This window comes from Neopelma chrysocephalum, unplaced genomic scaffold (genome assembly GCF_003984885.1).
Source record: "Neopelma chrysocephalum unplaced genomic scaffold, ASM398488v2 Primary Assembly neopelma1_143, whole genome shotgun sequence".
In the NCBI taxonomy this organism is placed as follows: domain Eukaryota; kingdom Metazoa; phylum Chordata; class Aves; order Passeriformes; family Pipridae; genus Neopelma; species Neopelma chrysocephalum.
The window spans coordinates 130,861-151,624 of NW_020897805.1; the positions used below are offsets into that span (position 1 = coordinate 130,861).

Consider the following 20,764-nt stretch of genomic DNA (forward strand, 5'->3'; position numbering starts at 1 on the left):
CCTGGGGTGTTCTTTTCATCAGTTCAATCTCTCTCTGGCACTTGAGTCCTGATTGGCTGAAGGACTTAGGGGAAAAAAAATCTTTAATTAAGTAGATAATCTCTTCTTAGGAAGTTCTGCGGCTCCATTTCACCAACCCCCTTTAGCTCTTACTTTAGGATTGGTTACCCTTTGCAGAAGTTGGGATTCAGGAGGCATACGCCTCTTCATCACACCAGGACTGCCGGGTGGAAAATAACTCCATCCCTTCCCTAATTTAGTTGTGCTTCTTTTTTTTTTTTTCCTTTTCTGGTGGTGGTGGTACCCAAGTTGTTTTTTTATAGGATCTCCTTTCTCCATCTTCATTTGGATTTTATATTTCACATGGACCCTTATCTGGCCATCTTCTTCCTCACTCCCTTCTTCCAATGCTGCTGTGCCTGGTGAGTATCGAGAGCACCTCAGTCTGTGTCACAGGCAGGTGCTCTTCCCAGATATCTGAAGGAATTCCTCTTCACCTTCCTAAATGTCCCCTCCTTCCCATTTAGCTCAGTTCTGTCTTTAATGGAACCAGACATTTAACTAAGTCCTAACACACTCATTGGCAGAGAGGTTAGATCTGTGAAGTCCCCCTTTTCCCCTCTGCCTCCCAAAAATAACTATGGGCCAAATCCTGAGCTGGGGTAAAATAGACGAGAGTGGATGCTGAGGACCTAGCCTCTCACTTCCAACTGGGAAGATAACCCAATGGAAGAGCCAGGGACTTGTTTTTCCAAAGGCTCACAGTCAGCTTGTCTTTTGTCTTAATCAATCAAGTGGGGCTCCTCTCACACTCCCCGAAGAAGAAATCCCCTGATTAAGAGCTCAGAGCCAGCAGCGGTGAGTTAGATCCACAGGATTGTCACTGTGTGTGAGTAGCCTGAGATGCAGGCTCCTTGGCAGACACAGGGTCAGAATTACATGTCTGAAATTCATGTATTAGGAATTCCTGGGGAGAAGCTTTTGGTACGGAAATTGCTACAGCTTGGTTTCCAACCACCTGAGTCCCGTCAGACCAGTTCCACTGTGCACAAATCTGTGGCCATCTCCTGTTGACTTGCTCTGTCCTAACGGCAGTTTTATATTTATTTCCAGGGAAGTTCTATAAGGATGAATAGAAAGAGATTATACTTCCATCATCTCATATCATTCCTTGCAGAGTATATCAGTCCCGTGCCCAACCAGAGCATGGGCTCCATAGGTATTTTTCTCCTATGTGATTTTTATTGAGAATCCAAACTTTATTATCCATTGTTGTGATGCCCTGGGGAATCTGCAAAGTGGGTTACAGACTTATCTCTAATGGCAAGGAAAGTCTTTTTCCGTTGAATGACTAAAATCCCCTGCCTTCCCCAAAGCAGAACTTTAGGGTTATTACCATGAATGGACAAGTCAAAATTATAGAAGGACAAATTACAGAATAAATAGGAACTCATTCCTGCTATCTGAGAGTGAAATTTATGTTCTTTCAGAGATTTTCTACTTCCTTCATTAAAAGAATGTGCAACAATTTGTATGTGCCTAAATACTATAAAGCAGCAAACTCAAGATAAATCTCCCTTCTGGAACAAGGGGAATATATATGTTCTGCAGAAAGGCTAGGCAAGAGCTCATGTTGATTTTATTGTTATTTTTCTGCCCTTCCTATGTATGTGTCTTTCTTTCTTCAATAAAAACAAGTTTAGAATACATTAAAGAAAAAAAAATCAACATTTTGAAGAAACAGCTGCAAAAGAAAGAAATTTCAGTGCACAAAGTAGACTTAAATATGGAAATCTGAAGCATTTTCAATCCAAAGTTGGATATTTAAATTCTGTGTCTGCTTTTCAGAAGTTTTTATCTAAGAGAAAAGTTTATAGATCAAGATAACCTTGCTTCTCTCCGCATATTGCTCATAGGTCATGAGTTCCTGAGAGAAAGGAAAATTGCAACCTTTATTTGAAATTATCATTTTACAGACACTATCCCTTAACTCTTGAGGAGAAAAAAAAGCAAAGTTTGTGAGAATCATAAAATAATTCTGCTTGAAATTTGTGCTGGTTTTCTTTATCTGATCCAACAGCTTAAAACACAAGTTAATTTTCTCCTGTGATTTAATGACAAGAATTGGGAGCAGGTGGGGGGGCAATATAGAACGACAGAAATTATTTTTTATATACATATGGCCACTTCCCTTCTCTGAGCATGGATTAAATTCTACCATTTAATTGACCGTCCAACCACTGTATTTCTAGATAATCAAAATGTCAGAGTTGCACTGAGGAACTAAAAACCCCCAAATAAAGATAACAAAATAAAGAGAAATGAAGAAAAAAAAAAGTAAAGTTCCAAATGTTATTGAGTTTCTGCCCAGTCTCCTATCCTGTGGGAATAATGTGACAAACTCTATTGCAGCAGTTTGTTTCTAAACGGCTTTTTTATACACTTCAGCTGTGGGACTGCCTTTAGTTTCCAGCCTCTCATGTTTTCTAATAACCTTAGGGAGTTCATATTAGAGAATGAAACTCAGATCCAAAGTGAAATTCTATCCATTTTCTGTATTTACAATAATGACAGTAAAGATCTAAATACAGCTTTATAATTTTCTGAAGAGCTGAACCAGCAGCACAGTAGCCTGAGTGGGCGATAAGATATCAAACAAATATTTTAATGGGAGATTAGATAAGGCTCTTGGGGCACATTAAACTGAGGATAGGGATGCTGTCATTGGTTAAAGTCATAACTGAAATGGAATTATCAGAGGCTTGTTAGTATTTGATATGTGTAAAATATAGTGGGACAGCTGCTTGGCAGGGTTCTTTGCTTTCAGATTCAATAACTGTGATAGAGAACTCCTGCAATAGATATTAATTAGCTTTGAGATAATTTCCTAATATCGGATGCAATGAAAATCTCTTGCCCTAGATTTGCTTTTTACCTGGAGACATAGAGTTGCAGTGAGTGAAGCAGTGTACTCTGGCCAGGGCCCTGCACAGGCTGGGGAGGGGGCTGAGGAACTTGGTGGGTCTCCTCTCTCTACCTCCTGAGGTTTGAGTCTGTGTAATACTGTCCTGGAGTTTGAAGGTGGAGGGAAAGGGGTTTACGTAGCTAGAAACCTTGTGAGCTTTCTCAGAGAAGAGGAATGACTTCAAGTATTTCTTTTTATGTGTGTGATTTTAAAAAGTCACTGAAGTCTTGGGAATTCGGCTGGTTAACATCCACTGTAGATGCAGCTAGCTAATTATTTAGAATTACATTGTGCTTTCCTTTACAATGCTATGAAAATTTAGTAGAAATAAATAAATATTTTTGTAAAAAAAAAATCACACTACACAGAAAACAAATGAAGAGAGATTCATTTTGTAGTGACTCCTGTTTGCAGCACAGAGATGATTCTAGTGGCATGCTCAATATTGCACTACATCTGTGAAACTTGTGGCTTAATTGCTCTCTGCCCTCACTGGAGATTATACAGAACGGAGACATATTTTTCTTAGCTAAATCATAAGAGCAAAAACAAAACACACAGATTCTGTCTCCATTATTATCTTTCCTTCCCTCTCAGCAATAAATAAGAAAAATTTCAGCTAGCCTCCCAGCTCCCTTTTCCTGAATCCACTTGCAGCAGCAAGAGTTAAATGTTGAGGTGTCAAGTGCACCAAGTCCAAATGAATCCTTTACTTGTCTAAGCCCTACAAACCTGCCCAGCAGCATGCCTGCCTGTTGATCCAAGAGCTCAGGGAAAATGCCTTCTGTCCCTACGACTGCTTAAAAATGTTTAGAATATCCTGCTGGGAAATTGCTACTGTATCATTTGCTCAGCTGCAGATGGCGAATTGGCATATCCTGAACTTGGCCTTTTTGTGAACTTGAGGTTTATCCTGGGAGGAACAGATCCTCTGCTTCAATGCAGTTATGTCAATTTGCTCCTGCTAACAGACTGGTTTGCTGTAAACCCTGAATTTGTGGATTATTATCCTCCCCCTAAAGCCACCCTTGCAACTGCTCAGATGTTCCTAATCCAAGGTGATGCCAGTAAGGGCTTGAAGCAAATCCCTCTTGTACACTGTAAATTTGGGGTTTCCTACACACATAGGAAGCAATGCCAAACAATCTCTTGCTTTGGCCACAAAAGCAAGATAAGAGAGGACTTGCAATTTTCTAGTTCTTGCCTACAAAGAGGCATTTTACCAGAGTTTTTTCACAGCTGCTACCAGGGGCTCAGATTCACACTGACACCATCCTGAGTGTGGTCCCCATAGCAAAGCGCTTAAGGTCAAGGCAAAGGACAGGAGGGAAACCAGATGGAAAAATGACTTGTTCATGCTGCTACCCAGTTGCATTAGGATGGGGACCCATGGAGCTTACACAGTCTGATTAGCCCCAGGTTCATGGCCCTGTGTGATTCAGGTCACCCGATGCTCTAATCACTCAGCTACAGATGCCGCCTCTCCAAGTCCCAGGAAATATTTAATTAGCTGTACAATGCAGAAGCAGCTTCCAAAGGAAAATTCCTCTGCAAAACAACCATCGACTTCGTGCTAAAGTACCCATGAGCTGGAGCACGGCCGGGTCTGATTCCCAAGCCTGGAACAAAGGGAAAGGATCTCCTGCTCTTGCACAGCCCACTCGCATTTTGAATCTTTCCCAAAACAAGCTTTCATCAATATGGACACATTTTCACCAAAAACCCTGACAAAAAACCAAAACCAACCAACCAACCAAATTAAAAAAAAAAAAAAGTTAGGCTTGCCAGAGTGAAGCATTGCAAACTCATTCTCTCAACTCTTTCTAAACTGTAACAGCAAAGATCAAATTTCTTGTGATTTTGACCAAACTAAAGTAACGAGACCTCCTTTTTGTGGTGTTCCTTGGAGAGGATCTCCGTGAGGGCAGTTCTAGTGGAGGTAAAACAGGCTCACTAACTCCAGGAGCAGTTTTCCGGGGACAGGGCAACATCCTCTCTCAATCTGTCACGTCTGATATCTGGGCACCAGTCCTGCCTCCCTGTCTGCCCCTGTGTCTGTGACAGGGCTGCCCTTAGTCCCGCAGCTTGGGACAGCAGTGCCTGCTTCTGCCGCTGGATGCTTCCACACTCTCTCTGCTGCACTTGTTGCATGAAAGGAAGGTACCTTTCTCTGCCTTGCCAGGGAGATACCTGTGGCTCATTTGAAGCAAAACATCATCTCGAGGAGAAGCGGAGGGGCCCAGTTTCTATCAGTACATGCTCTATCATTTTCCCCGATCGCTCACTCACCGCAAGCTCTCAATCCACTCATGACACCTCCCTGGCCTCAGTGTGCTCCCCAGGGGATAACAGCACTCACCCATTTCTCTGGGGTGCCAGCAGGGGAGATGCTCCAGAGACAGTGATGAGAGTTATTTTGCAAAGCTAGAGAGGCTGGAATTAGGTGTTTGTAGGAGAGATTTCTCTTTTCTCACTTCCTTTCTGTCTAGGGATATTTGGAGTTGGCTCTTGGGCCTTTTGAAAAGTGTCAGTCCTTTCTGCCATGACATGGCTAAGCAGGATTCACCCAGACATCCTCCAGATTCCATATGGTGCTCACTGCACCATATGGAGTCCTAATGCTGACTGACCATTTGCACTGAAAGTCCTTCCTGCTGAAGAAGGACTCAGACTGGACAGCATTGGTTCAGCAAGTTCCTGGGGACAGTGTTGGAGACCAGACACACTGCCAGACCCTTGGAGGTGATGCCTCCACATCTTCAGTGGGAACATTAGAAAGTTTAATTTTGGCTAGGCCCCCCTCCATCCCAAACCCCCAGGGCTCCCTGCAGTGTCCAGCAGGATAGGGAGGAGACGTATACTTGTGTTCAGCCATCACTATAACCTGACCAAGAGGAGAGTGTGGGCAGCCAGAGATGACACTGCAGGAAACAAGGGACTGTGATATGGAGGGATGCAGCCGGGACACACTGCAAAGGAGCAGCAGTGTGACCTCCTCCTTCCCTCAGCATGGTCCAACAGGGAGAATGGCGCTGGCACACGGTCCAGCTCCTGGGGCTGGGGGAAATGCTACTCCGAGTTAAGTTGAGCAACAGTTTGATGAGGTAAAAAGCAAGGCTAGAGGAAGAGAATAATATTAAAATAATGGGGCAATTGCTACAAAGGGCAGCTGAGCAGAGGAAAGCAAAAGGAGGGAGCAGTGAGGGGGTTGCAGCCCAGTACAACCTGGTTGAGGGGAGCAGGGTGGGGGGAAGGAGATGGCACCGCCCTGTCTCTCAGGGAGCAGCAAGGGGAGATGAAGGAAAGACCAAAGTGCCTGCAGCCAGGAGACAGGCAGACTTCAGGGGAGTGAGAGAAGAGCTCTGGGATGCCTGGCATTCCCCAGGCCCCTCCACCATCACCCCCTCCCTGCTGACACTGTCTCTGTCTTCCAGGTCAGTGAATAATTTCCTGATGACGGGCCCCAAGGTAAGAGAAATCCCTTTGATCTCTGTCCCTGATTCCACTAAACCCAGGGAAGGAGGGAGAGAGACAGGGGCTCCTCCTTACCCCTCCTCTCCACCCAGCCTTGGCCAGAGCTCCCCTCACACCCAGTTTTCCAGCAACAAGGCAGAGAGGGACCAGAAGAACCTGCTACAACTCCTGGAGCTACATCAGGCCTGAGCAATACTGACCTGGGGTTCTTTTAAGCTAGTTGGGGCCAGATTCTGGAGATTTGTCTATTGACACCAGCTGAAGCTCTCGGCTGTCATCTATTGCTTCCTGATGATCAGGTTGGCATTAGAACCCACATTGATCCAGCTGGAAAGTACTTTCTGTAGGCTTTGTAAAACATACTTCCTCAAGGAGCACAACTAGAATTGCCAGGACTTTATTCAGTATTTTTGATCCCCCACATCCTTGCTCTCCTCTTTCAGAGGCTGTTTTTCCTAAACAGGACCAGTTGTAAAATTTACCCAGTTTTTGTTCTGGCTACTCCCCAAGAACACCTCCAGGCCCATCTAGCACTTTCTACAGCTCTCAATGCACTGGTGGAGCAACCTTGCCCCAAAGCACTGGCTGTCTCCCTGGGGCTGTGGTGAACAAGGAGGCAGGCTGAGGTACCTGCTGGCCTGGAGTTTCCTGATCTCTGAGCAGAAGGCTCTGCCTCCTGTCATGCTGGAGAGGTAAGGGGTTCCCCATGGTAGAGGCTAGCTGGCACAACTCCCGATGCGGCTAACAGCCAGGAGCTCAGCCTTCTTCCCCTAGGAGGCTCAGGCTCTAACCCAGCACAGCAGGAAATACCTTTGCTGCTGCTGCTGGTGATCTTCACTTCCCAGGGAAGCCAAGCCCAGGAGACCTCCTCAGCTCTGTGTGTCTTGTCTCTGTAAGATGGCATGCAGGTTATTTTCAGTTGAAAATACACATCGTCCCTGTGCTGACCCACTGCTCTGCTCCCAGGCCTACCTCATCTACTCCAGCAGCGTGGCGGCCGGGGCGCAGAGTGGCATCGAGGAGTGCAAGTTCCAGTTTGCCTGGGACCGCTGGAACTGCCCTGAGAGGGCATTGCAGCTCTCCAGCCACGGTGGGCTGCGCAGCGGTAAGGAAAGCATTGGATACCACTACTGGGACCCCCTTACTACAGGTTAGAGCCCATGGCCCCCTCCTCTCTTCCCAGGTGCCTCCTTTACTTTCCCATCCCCACCTGGCACGTGCCCCTCCCAGGAATCCCTCAGAGGGATCTTTCCAGAAGACCCCTTCACCCATCAGCTCCCACACACAGTGGGATCTAGCCTCAACACAAGGCAGCCTTTTTAATGTCAGCACCACCTCAGACCTGCCAAACCCCAGCTTGAGCAGGACAACTCACACAAGGATGCCTTCCCACAAGGATGCACCATCCTGACCTCCACATGGGCTGCTGGACTCACCATGCCTAGATGGTGTCCCAGGGTATCCCATGGAGGCTGAGAACTAGCACAGGCTAGTGGTGTGCCAAGCAGAGGGGTATGGCTAAAGAGAGTAGGAAAGAGTTCATCAGTGGCTGTGCTCTGGCCAAGAGACAGGAGAAAAGTCTTCTCACAGCTTCCAGATATCAGAATCCTCCTAGGCAGAATTCCAGCATCCTTGACCTGGGCCACTGCAGGGCATGGGGCTGTGGTCATTGTCACTGTATCCCATTCCTTACCTGTTTGCAGGTCCCAGGAAATATTTCAGTGCATATCTGGCCCTTTAGACCTACATATGATGCTGGGCTGAGCTCATACCTGCCCTGTAGAGGCAAGACCTGGGTGTGGAGGAGAGCCTCAGGCCTCTGGAGGGACTGGCAGCAGATAAGGGACCAGGGCCCCAGGTAGAGGTGGACAGAGATTTCAAAGTGAGGAAAGAATTGCAGGTCAAGTCCCATGCTGGGACTCAGAACAGGGCCCTGAATCATTCTTGTCAAGGCTATCTGCTCAGATCCACACCTTGCTGGTATTAAATGAAAGCCAAAGGCTCGGTGAAGTCAGCTGATGATCTCCACACTGATCCTGGTGGGTAGGTATGGTCACTGCTCAGAGCCCTTCCAGCAGAAGGTAAGGCTCAAGAGGGCTGTGGGGAAGGAGCTCTTTGACCCTTGGAGAGGGCCCATTCCCTCCGGTGTTAGTGAGAACTGGGGGACATTTGGCCACCTGTGCTATATTGCCATTGCTGAGCTCCCAAAGGACAGCCACGTGCTATCTCATCCACACCCTTTGAAATGGCATGAGTCAGCCTGGATCAAATTTGGGAGCTTCTGTCTTCATGCAGTAAGCTAATCTGACATGTAGGGCCTCCCCTCCACCCCACAAAGCCCTCCCCACAGCAGATCTCTTCCTACACAGACTCCTGCATGGCAGGAGTAATTTCTAACAGTGGTCTTGCTGTGAAATCCTTAGCACATCTGCTCTCTTTGTGTTCCCACTTGACAGCGAACCGAGAAACTGCCTTTGTCCATGCCATCAGCTCTGCAGGCGTCATGTACACACTGACCCGGAACTGCAGCCTCGGGGATTTTGACAACTGTGGCTGTGATGACTCCCGCAATGGACAACTGGGTAAGGAGAGACGAGCTGCTGCTCTTCACTCATGTACCAGGTAGCAGGAGAAGCTCTTCTCTCTACTGCTGAGGCATGGAGAAACACCTCCCCTTCCTGGTCCCCACACCTGGAAATAATGCCCACAGCAGAGCTTTGCCTGGTTCAAACCAAAGTAACTCTGAGGAATTTGGAAGTAAGCAAACCAAAGTACCTCTGTGGAAGCTAACCGAGGCACCTCCAATTTACACCAGCTGAGGCCAAGCCCTTGATGCTTTCCATTACTTTCTAGATAAGCAGGAAAGTAGAAGGGGTTGCAGTTTCCCTGGTTCAAATCAAGAACTCTATTCAAGCTGCTGGAGACAATGACAGTATCATATGGGCAGAGGAGTGGATCTGATGTCATGCTTCTAAGTGGCAGGTGTTGTTAGAGCAGTGCTGATCAGGGACCTCAGGGCTCCCAGACTCTGGGACCAGGGTGGCCCCAGAGCAGAATGACCAGGAGGGAAACCAGGGTGGCACTCATAAACCTCTACAGCATTTCTCAGCATGGTAGGCAGACAGGAGCACAACCAGGAGAACCACTGTGGCAGCACACAGCCTTCACACCGTTCATGTCACAGTGGTACCCAGGTCCTCAGCCACAAAGCACCCCTGAGTGTGGAACCCCAGGCTGCACCGCTCTAGCTCTCCACTCAGCTTTCACAGAAAACACTGACATTTAGGTTTTTTGTTTATAATGAAAAGAGGACAAATTTCAAATTATCAAAATCTTTTAAAAGCCATGCCCTGCCCAGCCAGTCAGTCAGTATGTGTTAGTTTATGACAACTCCTCTAGAGTGTCCAGTATTTAGTAATTCACTTTACTGGCTAATAGTTTTGAAAACAGCCACTGCTGCTTAGGTGTCCAAGGTTTGGGAATGCCTGTCTCTAGCAGAGAAAGACTTTTGGGCAATGACACATCAAATTTTATCTTCTCTGGAAAACCAAGTTAGCTGTGCTGCATTTCCTTTCCCTCAAACATATCTGTTTTTCACGAAAATTTTCCATTGTGAATTAAAAGCTTGTAAGGCATAGGAAACTTTTTGGCTTGACCAAAACAGTGTGATTCAATTCAGCCATTGCACTGAATCCAATTTGATGAAAGGTTTCCATTCTCCCTTCAGTCCCAGCTCTTGATTTGGACTTCATCATCCACTGCAATTACCCACCTCCCACAAGGCACTCCTGCCTTTCCCTGGGAGAGGGGATGCCCTGGGGAAATCCAGGCAATGGCCAGGCCTTTCAAGAGAGGCACAAGGCCATTAAACCACAACTCCCAAGATGTACCGCTAAGGCATGTTAGGGTCAGAATGTTCCAGATTTCAAATCTTCATAAATAACTTGGCATTTTTCTCTAGGAGTAAAAGAAGCAAATAGTTGATGTTTTTCCAGTCAGCCAAGCTACGTTATCAAGCTCCCACGTAGTTAGGAAAAGTACCCTCCACATATTTTTGTGCAGCTTCACAGTTCTGTACTGACTCCTTTGTTTCTTTATGATAACTGGAAAATCAGACCCTTCTAAGATGCCAAACATCATCCCAGAACTCTGGGTGTGCCAAAAAGAGGGCCTTCTCAATACACGTATGCCAGGCTTAGGCTGTTTCAGACAGAGGGGAATCTGTTCCCTCTGACCAGGATGTCTCCACCAGTTTGCTAATCCAAGTTAACAGGGCGCTGTCCCCGTGAGTCAGACTGAAGGAGCTCAAGTCAGGCTTTGAGAGAAGGTGACTAAAGACCCAAAGGCTTATCTGTATGGCTGCATGATAATTGACAGCTTCTGAGTCCTGCTCTGTAGAAAGCCTGGAGATCCCTGCATTTGTTGTACAGGACATACCCCTTCCCTGCCCGCCTGCCTAAGCCACATACTATCCAGGCCTCAGTAGAAATGCTATGAGCTCAAGGGGAGGGAATCTGGGAGTATTGTGAGGCTAAAGACTGAATTTGCCCCACAGCCTCCATTCCCTCCCATCACTTCTGATACCCCAGAGCCAAAAGCCAGGTAGGCAAGGGGCTGGTTCTCTGACAGCAAACATCTCATCTCCTCTCTTAGGGGGGCAAGGCTGGCTGTGGGGAGGCTGCAGCGATAACGTGGGCTTTGGGGAAGCCATTTCCAAGCAGTTTGTGGATGCCCTGGAGACTGGACAAGATGCCAGAGCTGCTATGAACCTGCATAACAATGAGGCGGGTAGAAAGGTGAGTTCTTCTCTCCCTCCAGACCTGACAGTGCATACCAGATTGGCTCTGGCCATCCACCTTGAAGAATCACAATTTGCTGTAGCTAAAAACACATGTCCAGAAGAAACAACTTCTGGGAGGATGGCAGCAGTGCAATGTGATGTGTGGTGTTTGCTCTAAGGTAGCAAAGCTTTGTGATTGCAGTGATAATGATTTCCTGCAGTCCTCTTTCTCCCAGTTCAAGGAGGAGAGTACTGTGGAGAAGCAACTCTATGAGCCTCAGGACTACAGTGCAGGGAGGGTTGATGGCAAACTCCTCCACAGGCCCAAAGCCATGTTTCTGCATGCACTGCAGTATATAAACAACCCTCTGGGCTTTTTCTTGAATTCCCTCTCTCTGCTCACTCTGTAGGCAGTGAAAGGGACCATGAAGCGGACTTGCAAGTGCCACGGTGTGTCAGGGAGCTGCACCACCCAGACCTGCTGGCTGCAGTTGCCCGAGTTTCGGGAGGTGGGAACTTACCTCAAGGAGAGGTACCACAAAGCCCTGAAGGTAGACTTGCTGCAGGGGGCAGGGAACAGCGCTGCCAGCCGGGGTGCCATCGCTGAGACCTTCAGCTCCATCTCCAAGAAGGAACTGGTCCATTTAGAAGACTCTCCTGACTACTGTCTGGAGAACAAGACACTGGGGCTGCTGGGCACAGAGGGCAGGGAGTGCCTGAAGAGGGGCAAGGCACTCAGCAAGTGGGAGAAGCGGAGCTGCCGGCGGCTGTGTGGGGACTGCGGGCTGGCAGTGGAGGAGAGACGAGCTGAGATGGTGTCCAGCTGCAACTGCAAGTTCCACTGGTGCTGCGCCGTGCGGTGCGAGCAGTGCCGCAAACGGGTCACCAAGTACTTCTGTGTCCGCAAGGAGAAGCGGGAGCGGAGCGGAGGTGGTGGGGCCAGCCGCAAGCTCAAGAGAAAGCTCTGACTTGCTTCCATGGTCCTGCCTGCCCCTCTCCTCTCCTGCCCTCCCCATCAGCCCCTGGCACCATTTCCATTTGGCATAGTTTTGTCTCATTCCCACTGCTGCCTCACTGGGGATTGGGCAAGGAAAAAGAGTGTTGTATGAGTCCCCAGGTCTTGACCACACAGGGCATTAGTGCAGTGGGTGATGACTTCTGTGGATACCTTCAAGTGTTGAAAAAACGAGGTGAGATTTGGTCCCTTCAACTTAGAGTCACTCTATCCAGTGTTTCTATCTGGTTTTATCTCTGAAATCACAGTGGGTGTCTTGGTGGCTCCTATGTTTTTGAGTTTGTTTGTTTGTTCCCCAAACAAGCACCAACTCTGGGCTTTTGAGTGAGATCAACACTTAGGAAAGCACAAGGAAACTGAGATGACACCAACGGAGTTGGGCAACTCAGAGCAGTAATCCCTAAATGAGAAGAGGCTTTTAGTACTCTAAAAAATAAAGGCACTAAAATAAAGTTGTTATTGCCTAAGCCCTACACTATGAGGGAATAGAAAAGGCATGCAACTCCTTCCTGCAGAAAGCCAGCATCCAAGAGGCCCACAGCATCACTTCCCATCCTTTGGCAGCTTTGGTAACCTCTCCAGTGCTTTACTTTGCATTTGAAATGGCAGCAGCAAGCTTGAAGCTACTGCTTGACCTGCCCGTTAAACAGCTGTTCAAAAAAGGGGTCCCATCACTTGGCTTTTACATACTTTCTCTGTGTCTTCCAAGCCTTCAGGTCTGGTCTCCCTTTTCACTCCCAGCATTCCTGCCAAAGCCCCTGATTGATGCCACAAAGATGCCCTCACACTTATTTCTCCAGTCCCTTTTGCCTCCCAAATCTCTCCCAGAAGAGCTGCCAGCTGAGCCTGTTCCTCACCTCCTGGTGTACTTGCCAAGCACTCTTACCCTGTCAGCTAACTAACTAAATACTTCCTTGTAGTCTGAGAAAATAATGTCAGTTACTATTTAATGGTGGTGTAAATAGGAAAGTGAAGCACTTTGAAGTTTAATTTATTGCACAGTTACTGTGATGTACACATAACAGTTTTTCCTCTACTACTTATTGTATATATTCTATAGGCTAAGCAAGCAGCAGGAAGATTTGGTTGATGCATCTCTGTTCCCTTGCTGTGGTTGGGATAGGGAGGTAAGAAGCTGCCAGCTGCAGCATCTGGGGAAGCTCACTGTACCATCACAGCGATCTTCCCTGGGGTTGCAATGTTACGTCTTTGCTGTTTGAAGCCTCCTTTAGCCATATGAGAAGCCAGCAGAGCTAAGTTACTGGCTGTTAGACCTGTCTTGTAGCCAATATTTGTAAACCAATAGCCAATGCAATAAATCAGTAGCCAAGTGCTTGCAAAATGCTTGTGTCTAAGTAGTTGGGTGTTCTTTCATCCCATTGCATCTGTGGGTCTTTGTAGTTTCAGTCCTCGAGACTAAAACCCATCTGTTTACCCATCTGTTGAGCCCAGGAATACCTGACCAGTCCACTTCGTGCAGCACAACCTTGGGTCCTACCAGGAGGGGAAAGGGTATGTTCTCTTCTCGATCTTTTTTGAGGGTGCATCCAACTGTAATGCAGCTGCCAGGAGGAAATGGGATGGGAGGGGGCAGGCAGGAGCCCAGTTGCCCACTTCATAGCTCAGATATTAGAAACACTCAGTCTGCATGTGTCTCTTTGTTATCAAATAGCCCCTTCCTTCGTTATCAAAGACTTCATCGGGAGTGGGAATTTGGACCTAGGCTAAGCTGGAGTCTCACCAGAACAAGAGCATTCATGTCAAGCAAGAATTTGGTCCTTCAAAAACTGGAGGAAAAAATCTTAGCCCACTCTCAGGGAAAACTGAAACACTTCCACTTCACACACAAACCACCAGCTGCTTCTGCAGAGGTTTTTATTAATACAGCGACCCTGCCCTAGGTCTCTCTTGCATCTCCGTCAGCAGTTCCTCCATCTCCCCGTGGTGGAATTGCATCCTTGGGCAGAGGAGCAAAGAGGTGGCAAAAGCCTCTCGCCCAGCAGGGAAAGCTCCAACACTGGCTGGCTTGAGGACTATGGCGAGGTAGAGAGGACAAAGGCAAGGCAGAGGACAACTTCTACCCTCTTTTCTTTCTGTTCCTACCTCCCCTCCGTTCCACGGCCAGCTGGAAACGTAGGAAAAGAAGATGTGGAAGCCGTTTCCCTTTTCTTCCCGCTCCTACCCTGTCTCTCCCCTGCTGACATTGCTGCCCCACAGAGTTGCCCCGCGAGGGCCGTGGCACAGCCCGGGATGTGCCCGCTGGGCGCAGTGAGGGCTGCTGGCGAGGGGGACGTGCGGGGCACCGCCAGTGCGAGCCCCATCGCCACACGCTGCTTCCGCTGGGGGAAAACGGCGACACCGCAGCTGCAAAATGTGCTGACCTCAGCAGCGGGTCCCCCCTCCCGGCGCAGGGAGCCCTCAGTGGTAAAGGCCCTGCTGCCATTGTGGGCAGGATTGGATGCTTCCATGTATTCATTTCGGTTTAATGAAGGCGCATTCCTCAGAGGAGAAATATTTACATTCAGCTTCCCAGGTGGTCACCTTCGCCCAGATGACACACAAACAGGCAGCCCCCCGCTCCCTTTTCCAATCCAAACCTCTTTAGAGGGCTCGGGAGGAGGGGAGAGAGGGGAGGGGGGCTGCTGGGGGAGCAGAATAGAGCAGGGAACAAAATGCTAATAAATCAGCCAGCCAGCCCTTTTCCCCTCCCCTCTGTGGAGTCAATGGAAAGTGTCATTTCACATGCTAATCCCCCTCCGATCTCTTTACAACACCTTTTCCGAAAAGTGTTTGGGAAAAGTCCTTGTGGCCCGTTTACAGCTCCCCGCCGCTTCAGATTCCTTCTTGTCTAAGGCCGCGGCCCCCGTGTGGGTCTCTCCCTCCAGCAGGGCTCCTTACAAAAAACATCTCAACAAAGACTTTGGAGTTCATCAGCCTCCCACTGAAATTCACAGCTGCTGAACAAACTAATCCCCTCTCTTGGCCTTTCTTCCTTTCAATGGGTTCTTGGCTTCAAAGACACTTTGGGAAAGGACTTTGTGGGGACTCACACTGCTCCCTCAATAGAAGTTAGTGCAAGCATTATCTTCAGAGCAAGTGGCTTTACAAACAAATACTGCCTAAAATACTGCCTAACAATCTCTGCCCCTCCAGCTCCCCCAAACACACACAAGCCTAGCCTGCAGACATGATGTTATCTGCGACAGGATTAGAGCTCTGTTCTCCGTGCCCAGGGATTCTTTCCTACTGCCCCCCACCACCTCCCCCCCACATTCTTTGCCAACCCAAAAGCCTTCTCACCCAGCTGAAAATGGTTTCTCTAGTGCAGGGGTGCTGCGGTACCATGTGCCCACATGGGAGGGGGCAAACCAGAGGGGCCGCTGCCCACAGATCCAAAGCTGTTACCAGCCAGCAGAGATAGTGCTATAAATGGAGGAGCACTTTCCAGCGGGGTTTGAAGGGTAACATACCACACTAGGGCCACAGAAGCAGGGCTTCTGCCACAAGCCTCTCCAATACTTTCAAGTGGGTCACCTCACTTCCCTTGCCTGTTTTCCCTACCCAAGAGCTTCAGGGATGGTGCTTGTAGCGGTAAACCTGAGCAAAAGTGAGCAACAGTGGGACAAAGGGGCAGGTGGGAAGGACTTGCAGCAAAGGCAGGATAAACAGCCAGTCTCTGCACAAGTCCTGGGTAGCAGGAGCTGTGCGTGCTGGAGGGAACTAAAATCAAATGCATCTGAGAAATACATGGAAAAATCCATGCTTATTTCTCAGTGGTAGAAATGGCCTGAGTTAAAAAGAGCGAAGGGCTGGACTGCGCAGGGATCAAGAAAGGATATATAACTGGATCAAGAAAGGTAGAATCTAAAAAATGCCAGGCTTGTTAAATGATCTCAGAAGGCTGGGATTTTCCTTATATACTCATTAAGCAAATGTATGCCACTTGGGCTACCTGTGTTATGACCCCTTCTGATGCTGCACAAGCGTAGCCTTTGAAAAATCAGCTTGCATCTCCCTGATGGGGGACAGTTCTTAGGTCAGGCTGCAAAAGCTCTTCAAGACTCCTTCACACCTCGTGTTTGCCTCTGCCAGCAGCAGAATTACAAAAGGCTGTTTTTCCTTGAATGCTGTGTCCCTGACTCTCATAAATCCCGGTCCCTTCCCAGCAACAAATCTTCACCATCCAAACAGTCTTTCTGAGCCTTTGCTTCCTCCTAAGTCCTCCAACCTGAGGCCAGGCAATACAGTCCTGCATATTTCAGAGTTTCATGTGTGCTGTCTGGCAGGCCTGTAAATATACCAGCTAGCTGACAGCAAAAATAAAAAAAAAATAAAATTGAGATCACATCAGAATTACTTTCTTTTATCCGAAGCTAGTTTGATTCCCCCTGACTTTATCTCAGTTCCAATGTTTCACTTCAGCCTTTTCACCTCCTTAAAAGCTTAAATGAAATCAGCTAATAGATTTGTAAGTTATTAACTAATGGTAAGAACTGACAATTCAATGGTATAAATTTCCTCACAGGTCCAATACTCATCCTTGTTTAAGCTGCATGGCTTCAGTGGTGTAATATTTATTTCCAACAGGAGAGAATCTCATCAAGGACTCTCTGTTTATTTACTGACATACTTCCAACTCTTGATGTCAAGTGTGAAATCCCCAACACTGCTGTGATTCCCCAAGAGAACATCAGCCAGTCTGGGGGCCTTCTTGTGTTTGATGCAGATGAACAGTCACGATTGAGGCAGGTGATCTGGAGAAGATCAATTCTCTGACCTTGCATTCTTAGGGAGTAGGTAAGACCTGAGGGCTCACCACAACAGGATGGATGCTGCCCACATCAGCAGAGCCCAGAACCTGGTTTGCCCCCACACAGTTCTCAACTGCCCCTTCACCAAAGCTGAGAACTCATGCTGAGTGCATGCAGACTGAGGAAGTCCCCTGCAGCCAGAGGTGACAAGTCTAAGAAAAAAAACATCACAAAACACAGCTTTTATTTCACTGTTCTGTAATCTCTCAGTGCATCAAACCGCAGCAATAGAAACAACACAGCAGCAACAAGGAGGCACTTTGACCTGGGAAGGAGAGAATGAGACGTCCTCTTCCTCCTTTCCCTGATTCTCCTCCCTACTAAGTCTCATGGTAGAGTAGGCTGATTCGTGTACTGAACCACAGGCCCATGATAGCATTATCACTCAAGCAGCAAGAAGAGGAAGCAGGGGCTGGCTGCATCCCAATGTTGGGAAGGAGCCTTGCTCCCAGCTAGGGCTCAACGATTATGCTGCCTGGTTAGTAAGAAGGAGGCTGAGAGGAAGGCAAGGAAGGAGGAAGAGAGGGAAATATACACACACAGAGATGTGCCCTGAAATCCCATCTGCCTTCCCAGACTTCTTCCCCAGGACAGATATGCTTCATTCATCTATTTTACCCCAGAGGAAATGCCACAGCGATGAAAAGTCTCAGCACAATCCGTATCTTCGAGTCCTGCCAGCATCACCTCCTGCAGCATATTCTTACTACCACAGTGCCAAGGGGTCTTTGAGAACCACCTTTGCTTGTATCTATTACTGTAGACAGAATGAATGCACCACACCTGGAGCAATGAGCTGTCTCTCCCTGCTTAAGTCTGGGCTGGTCAGCGTAGCTCAAGGGAAATCTTTATGAGACTTAAACAATCCCTGCTGCTCTTAAAGTCCCTAGGCCATCTGAAAAGCCTCAAGTAGGAAGCCTTTAGATAACACCAGTGGGTAAAAGTCCAGCTGTGCTAACATAAAAAAAGTGAAAAAGGCCAGGAGCCAGAGAGGGCAGCTTTTAGCTCCAAAACAGGATGTGACTGGTTCTGGGGAGAAGTGCACAGAGCAGTCCAACCTGCACACACTCCTGAATGGGAGAGTCCCAGGAACTGAAAGGGGGAATCATCCCTGGACCTGAAACATAATGGGCTTGAGCCTGCAGCTTATGGGGGAAAAATATAAAGGAGGGTGGACAGTGGGTAAACAGGAGGCTTGACTTAAAAAGAGAGGGCTGGGCAAAGAAAAGAGAGAACCAAAGCTGGCCAGAGCAAACTAGTAGTTAGCCCTAGTTGCAGCAGGATATGGGTGCTGTGGAGTGAAAGGGTGAGTCAAGGATGAGAATGAAGAGAAAGAAGGAATGAGGAGAGATCTTTGCTGCAGCCCAACAGAGCGGGGACACCCCAGCTTAGGTCCCAAGAGAGCCCAGCTACCACTCAGGCAGGCTAACACTACAGCAGGGAATAGAGCCCGAGGCTCTTTTGTGGTGGTGCTGCAGGTGCCAGCCCTGTTTGTCTCCTGAAAAAAAAAAGCAATGTCGGCCTGGGAGGGAAGGAGGTTCCACTTTGTGCCATGGATAGGGAAGAAGAAGGATCTATGTGCAACCTGGACAGCCTGAAACTGAGATCCCTGGGCTTGAAAGCAGCCTCAGACTAGTAAGAAAGAAGAGAGAGAAAGAACAGTCTCCAGGAGTTGCAGGCACCAGTCTGGAGAGTGGATGGGGCCAGGCGTGCTGGCCTAGAACCGTTCCAGGCACTGGCATCGACCTATTTCTCCAGAGTCAGAAGTAGAGTCCACAACCTGCACCACATCAACAGGTGAGGCAGTCCACCAGCTCCACTGGTGTGTACTGTTCCCGCTGCTCCACTCTTTACACATTCAGCTTGCCTGCAATGGTCATGAGGACTTTCAGGATGGGCATAAAACCAGACACCTCACTGAAACTGCTGCTGCTCACTACTTGGGTGTGAACCAGGAGACCTTGTGGGTAGTTCTTAGCCTCAATGCATCGGGCAATTTCATGGAGACCCATAAGGATGGCTGGAGAAAGCTGTGGAGAGGGAGAAGAAATGAGTTCACATGTTCAGCAATGTAACACAGGACTCTCTCCCTCCATACCCTTCCCTACTGTTCTCCACTTCACCAAACAGCATCTACACAGTCAAGCACTGGCAGGAAGGATAGTCTGCTTCTTCCCTTGGTTCCCCAGACTACAATAACTGCCAGCTGGCATGAGCAATTGGCATCAGCAGCTTCAGAGTTTTCTAAGCCAGAGGTTACACTGTGTTCACATTTAACTACCCCCAATTGCTCCTTCCCATCTGGACTCTATGTGCCAGTACCCTTCTTGGGTGGTAAAAGCACCCTGCAAATACCTCCCCAGCTTTTCCTTATACTATGTCTGGGCCAAAGTTAAGGAAGAAGACGTATAAGGCTGGGTGGATCCATGGTCTTTACAAGGTTTGGCACTCCCCTAGTTTTCCCAAGAGAATGCATGCTGGTTACACTGGTACAGACACCAAGACCCACAACCCAGAGCAAAGGTGGGATCAGGAACCCAGCTGGACCACAAGGACTGGTGGCATCTACTTACCGCCTGCTCGCGGAGTTTGTCATACAAACACTCCAGCCGCTGCAGCGCATCCTCCAGCTTCCTTCGGGTTTTCTGAAGAGAAACAGGTATTGCTAGCTCTGCCAGAGCTTCAAAGCCACCTCTCCAGAACCAAGGTGTTCTCACTCAGTCCTTTCCCCCTGTTCTTTCCACAGCAACCTTACAATTCAGCTGCATCTCAGCCTCTGGCAGCCAGGGACTGTGATACAAGCCAGCCATGCCCTCTGTGCATGCGTACATGCACGTAAATGCACACATTTTCTGCCCAGGACAGGAAGCGGGACTGCCCTTTTTCCCATCTCCCAGCCTAGGCGTTCCTCCCTTCTGCCAGTGCTTGCAGACCACAGGAGAGAGTGAGTACTTCCAAAGTGTGAGAAATATCCACTACTTGGCCCATGGGACAACTAGACAGCCTCACCCTGACTGACCTAAGAAACAGCTTCTTCCTGGTCTTCTTGAGATAAAAAGGGAATATCCTTCCCACTCTAGGCAATCACCAAGGAAAGGGCCCGAGTCCTGAAGCTGTGGTGTGACTGACCTCATAAACCCCAGCTTGAATAATCTAGATAAATTATTCCATGGATAACTGGACTGTGGGCACTGCTGGGACAGGCCTGGCAGCCACAGGAGTTCAGGTGCATTGCACTGCTGTACCAATCCAGTCATTCAACTGACACTTAAGTCAAGTGCTTAAGCCCAAACCAACAGGCCTTTCTGTCCATAGAGGGAACCTTTAGGTTATCTCCCAGAAATTGCTATGCCGCACTCTCAGAAAGCACAGAGCAAACACGATGAAGATGCTGCTCAAGTTGCCTGACTCTGGGACAGCGGTTTGGGCTCAGTGCTTATCCCAATACCTATCAAGCAGAAGTATTCTGAAAGGCTTTATGGTGTCTCCAAGCTCTGGGAAGACTTAGCAATATAGCACAATGTGCAATCACGACAGTCTGGCCTGAAACATTCACGCAATGTGACATGTATGCCAACAGCCTTCCAGGAACCAGGGTGCAGAAATTACAGTGACTCGGGCACAAAAGATTGTTTGGCTTTCTCTTCCAGCCAGGATATCTCATCTTTTCCCTCTAAGCTCTGAGAATAGTTGGTAATACCAGCTCTGCAGGAACTATT

General features: G+C 48.2%; 2 protein-coding genes across 6 annotated transcripts in view; one reads left to right on the top strand and one right to left on the bottom strand.

Moving 5' to 3' along the window:
• The first annotated feature begins 398 nt into the window (after positions 1-398).
• Positions 399-12,490, top strand: WNT8B (Wnt family member 8B). The gene is made up of 6 exons (XM_027700043.1): positions 399-422; positions 6,400-6,433; positions 7,406-7,544; positions 8,896-9,021; positions 11,093-11,235; positions 11,630-12,490. The coding sequence occupies exons 2-6, from the start codon at positions 6,419-6,421 to the stop codon at positions 12,185-12,187; spliced, it is 981 nt and encodes a 326-aa protein (XP_027555844.1). The 5' UTR covers positions 399-422; positions 6,400-6,418; the 3' UTR covers positions 12,188-12,490.
• Positions 12,491-17,212: 4,722 nt separating this feature from the next.
• Positions 17,213-20,764, bottom strand: part of SEC31B (SEC31 homolog B, COPII coat complex component) — a 36,230-nt gene continuing 32,678 nt past the window's right edge. For all 5 annotated transcript variants that reach the window (XM_027700042.1, XM_027700037.1, XM_027700038.1 and 2 more), the window contains 2 exons: positions 19,619-19,690; positions 17,213-19,075 (listed from right to left, as the gene is read on the bottom strand). In XM_027700042.1, coding sequence (XP_027555843.1) covers positions 18,896-19,075; positions 19,619-19,690 — 252 coding nt within the window. In that variant the 3' untranslated portion in view covers positions 17,213-18,895. The remainder of the gene's footprint in view (positions 19,076-19,618; positions 19,691-20,764) is intronic.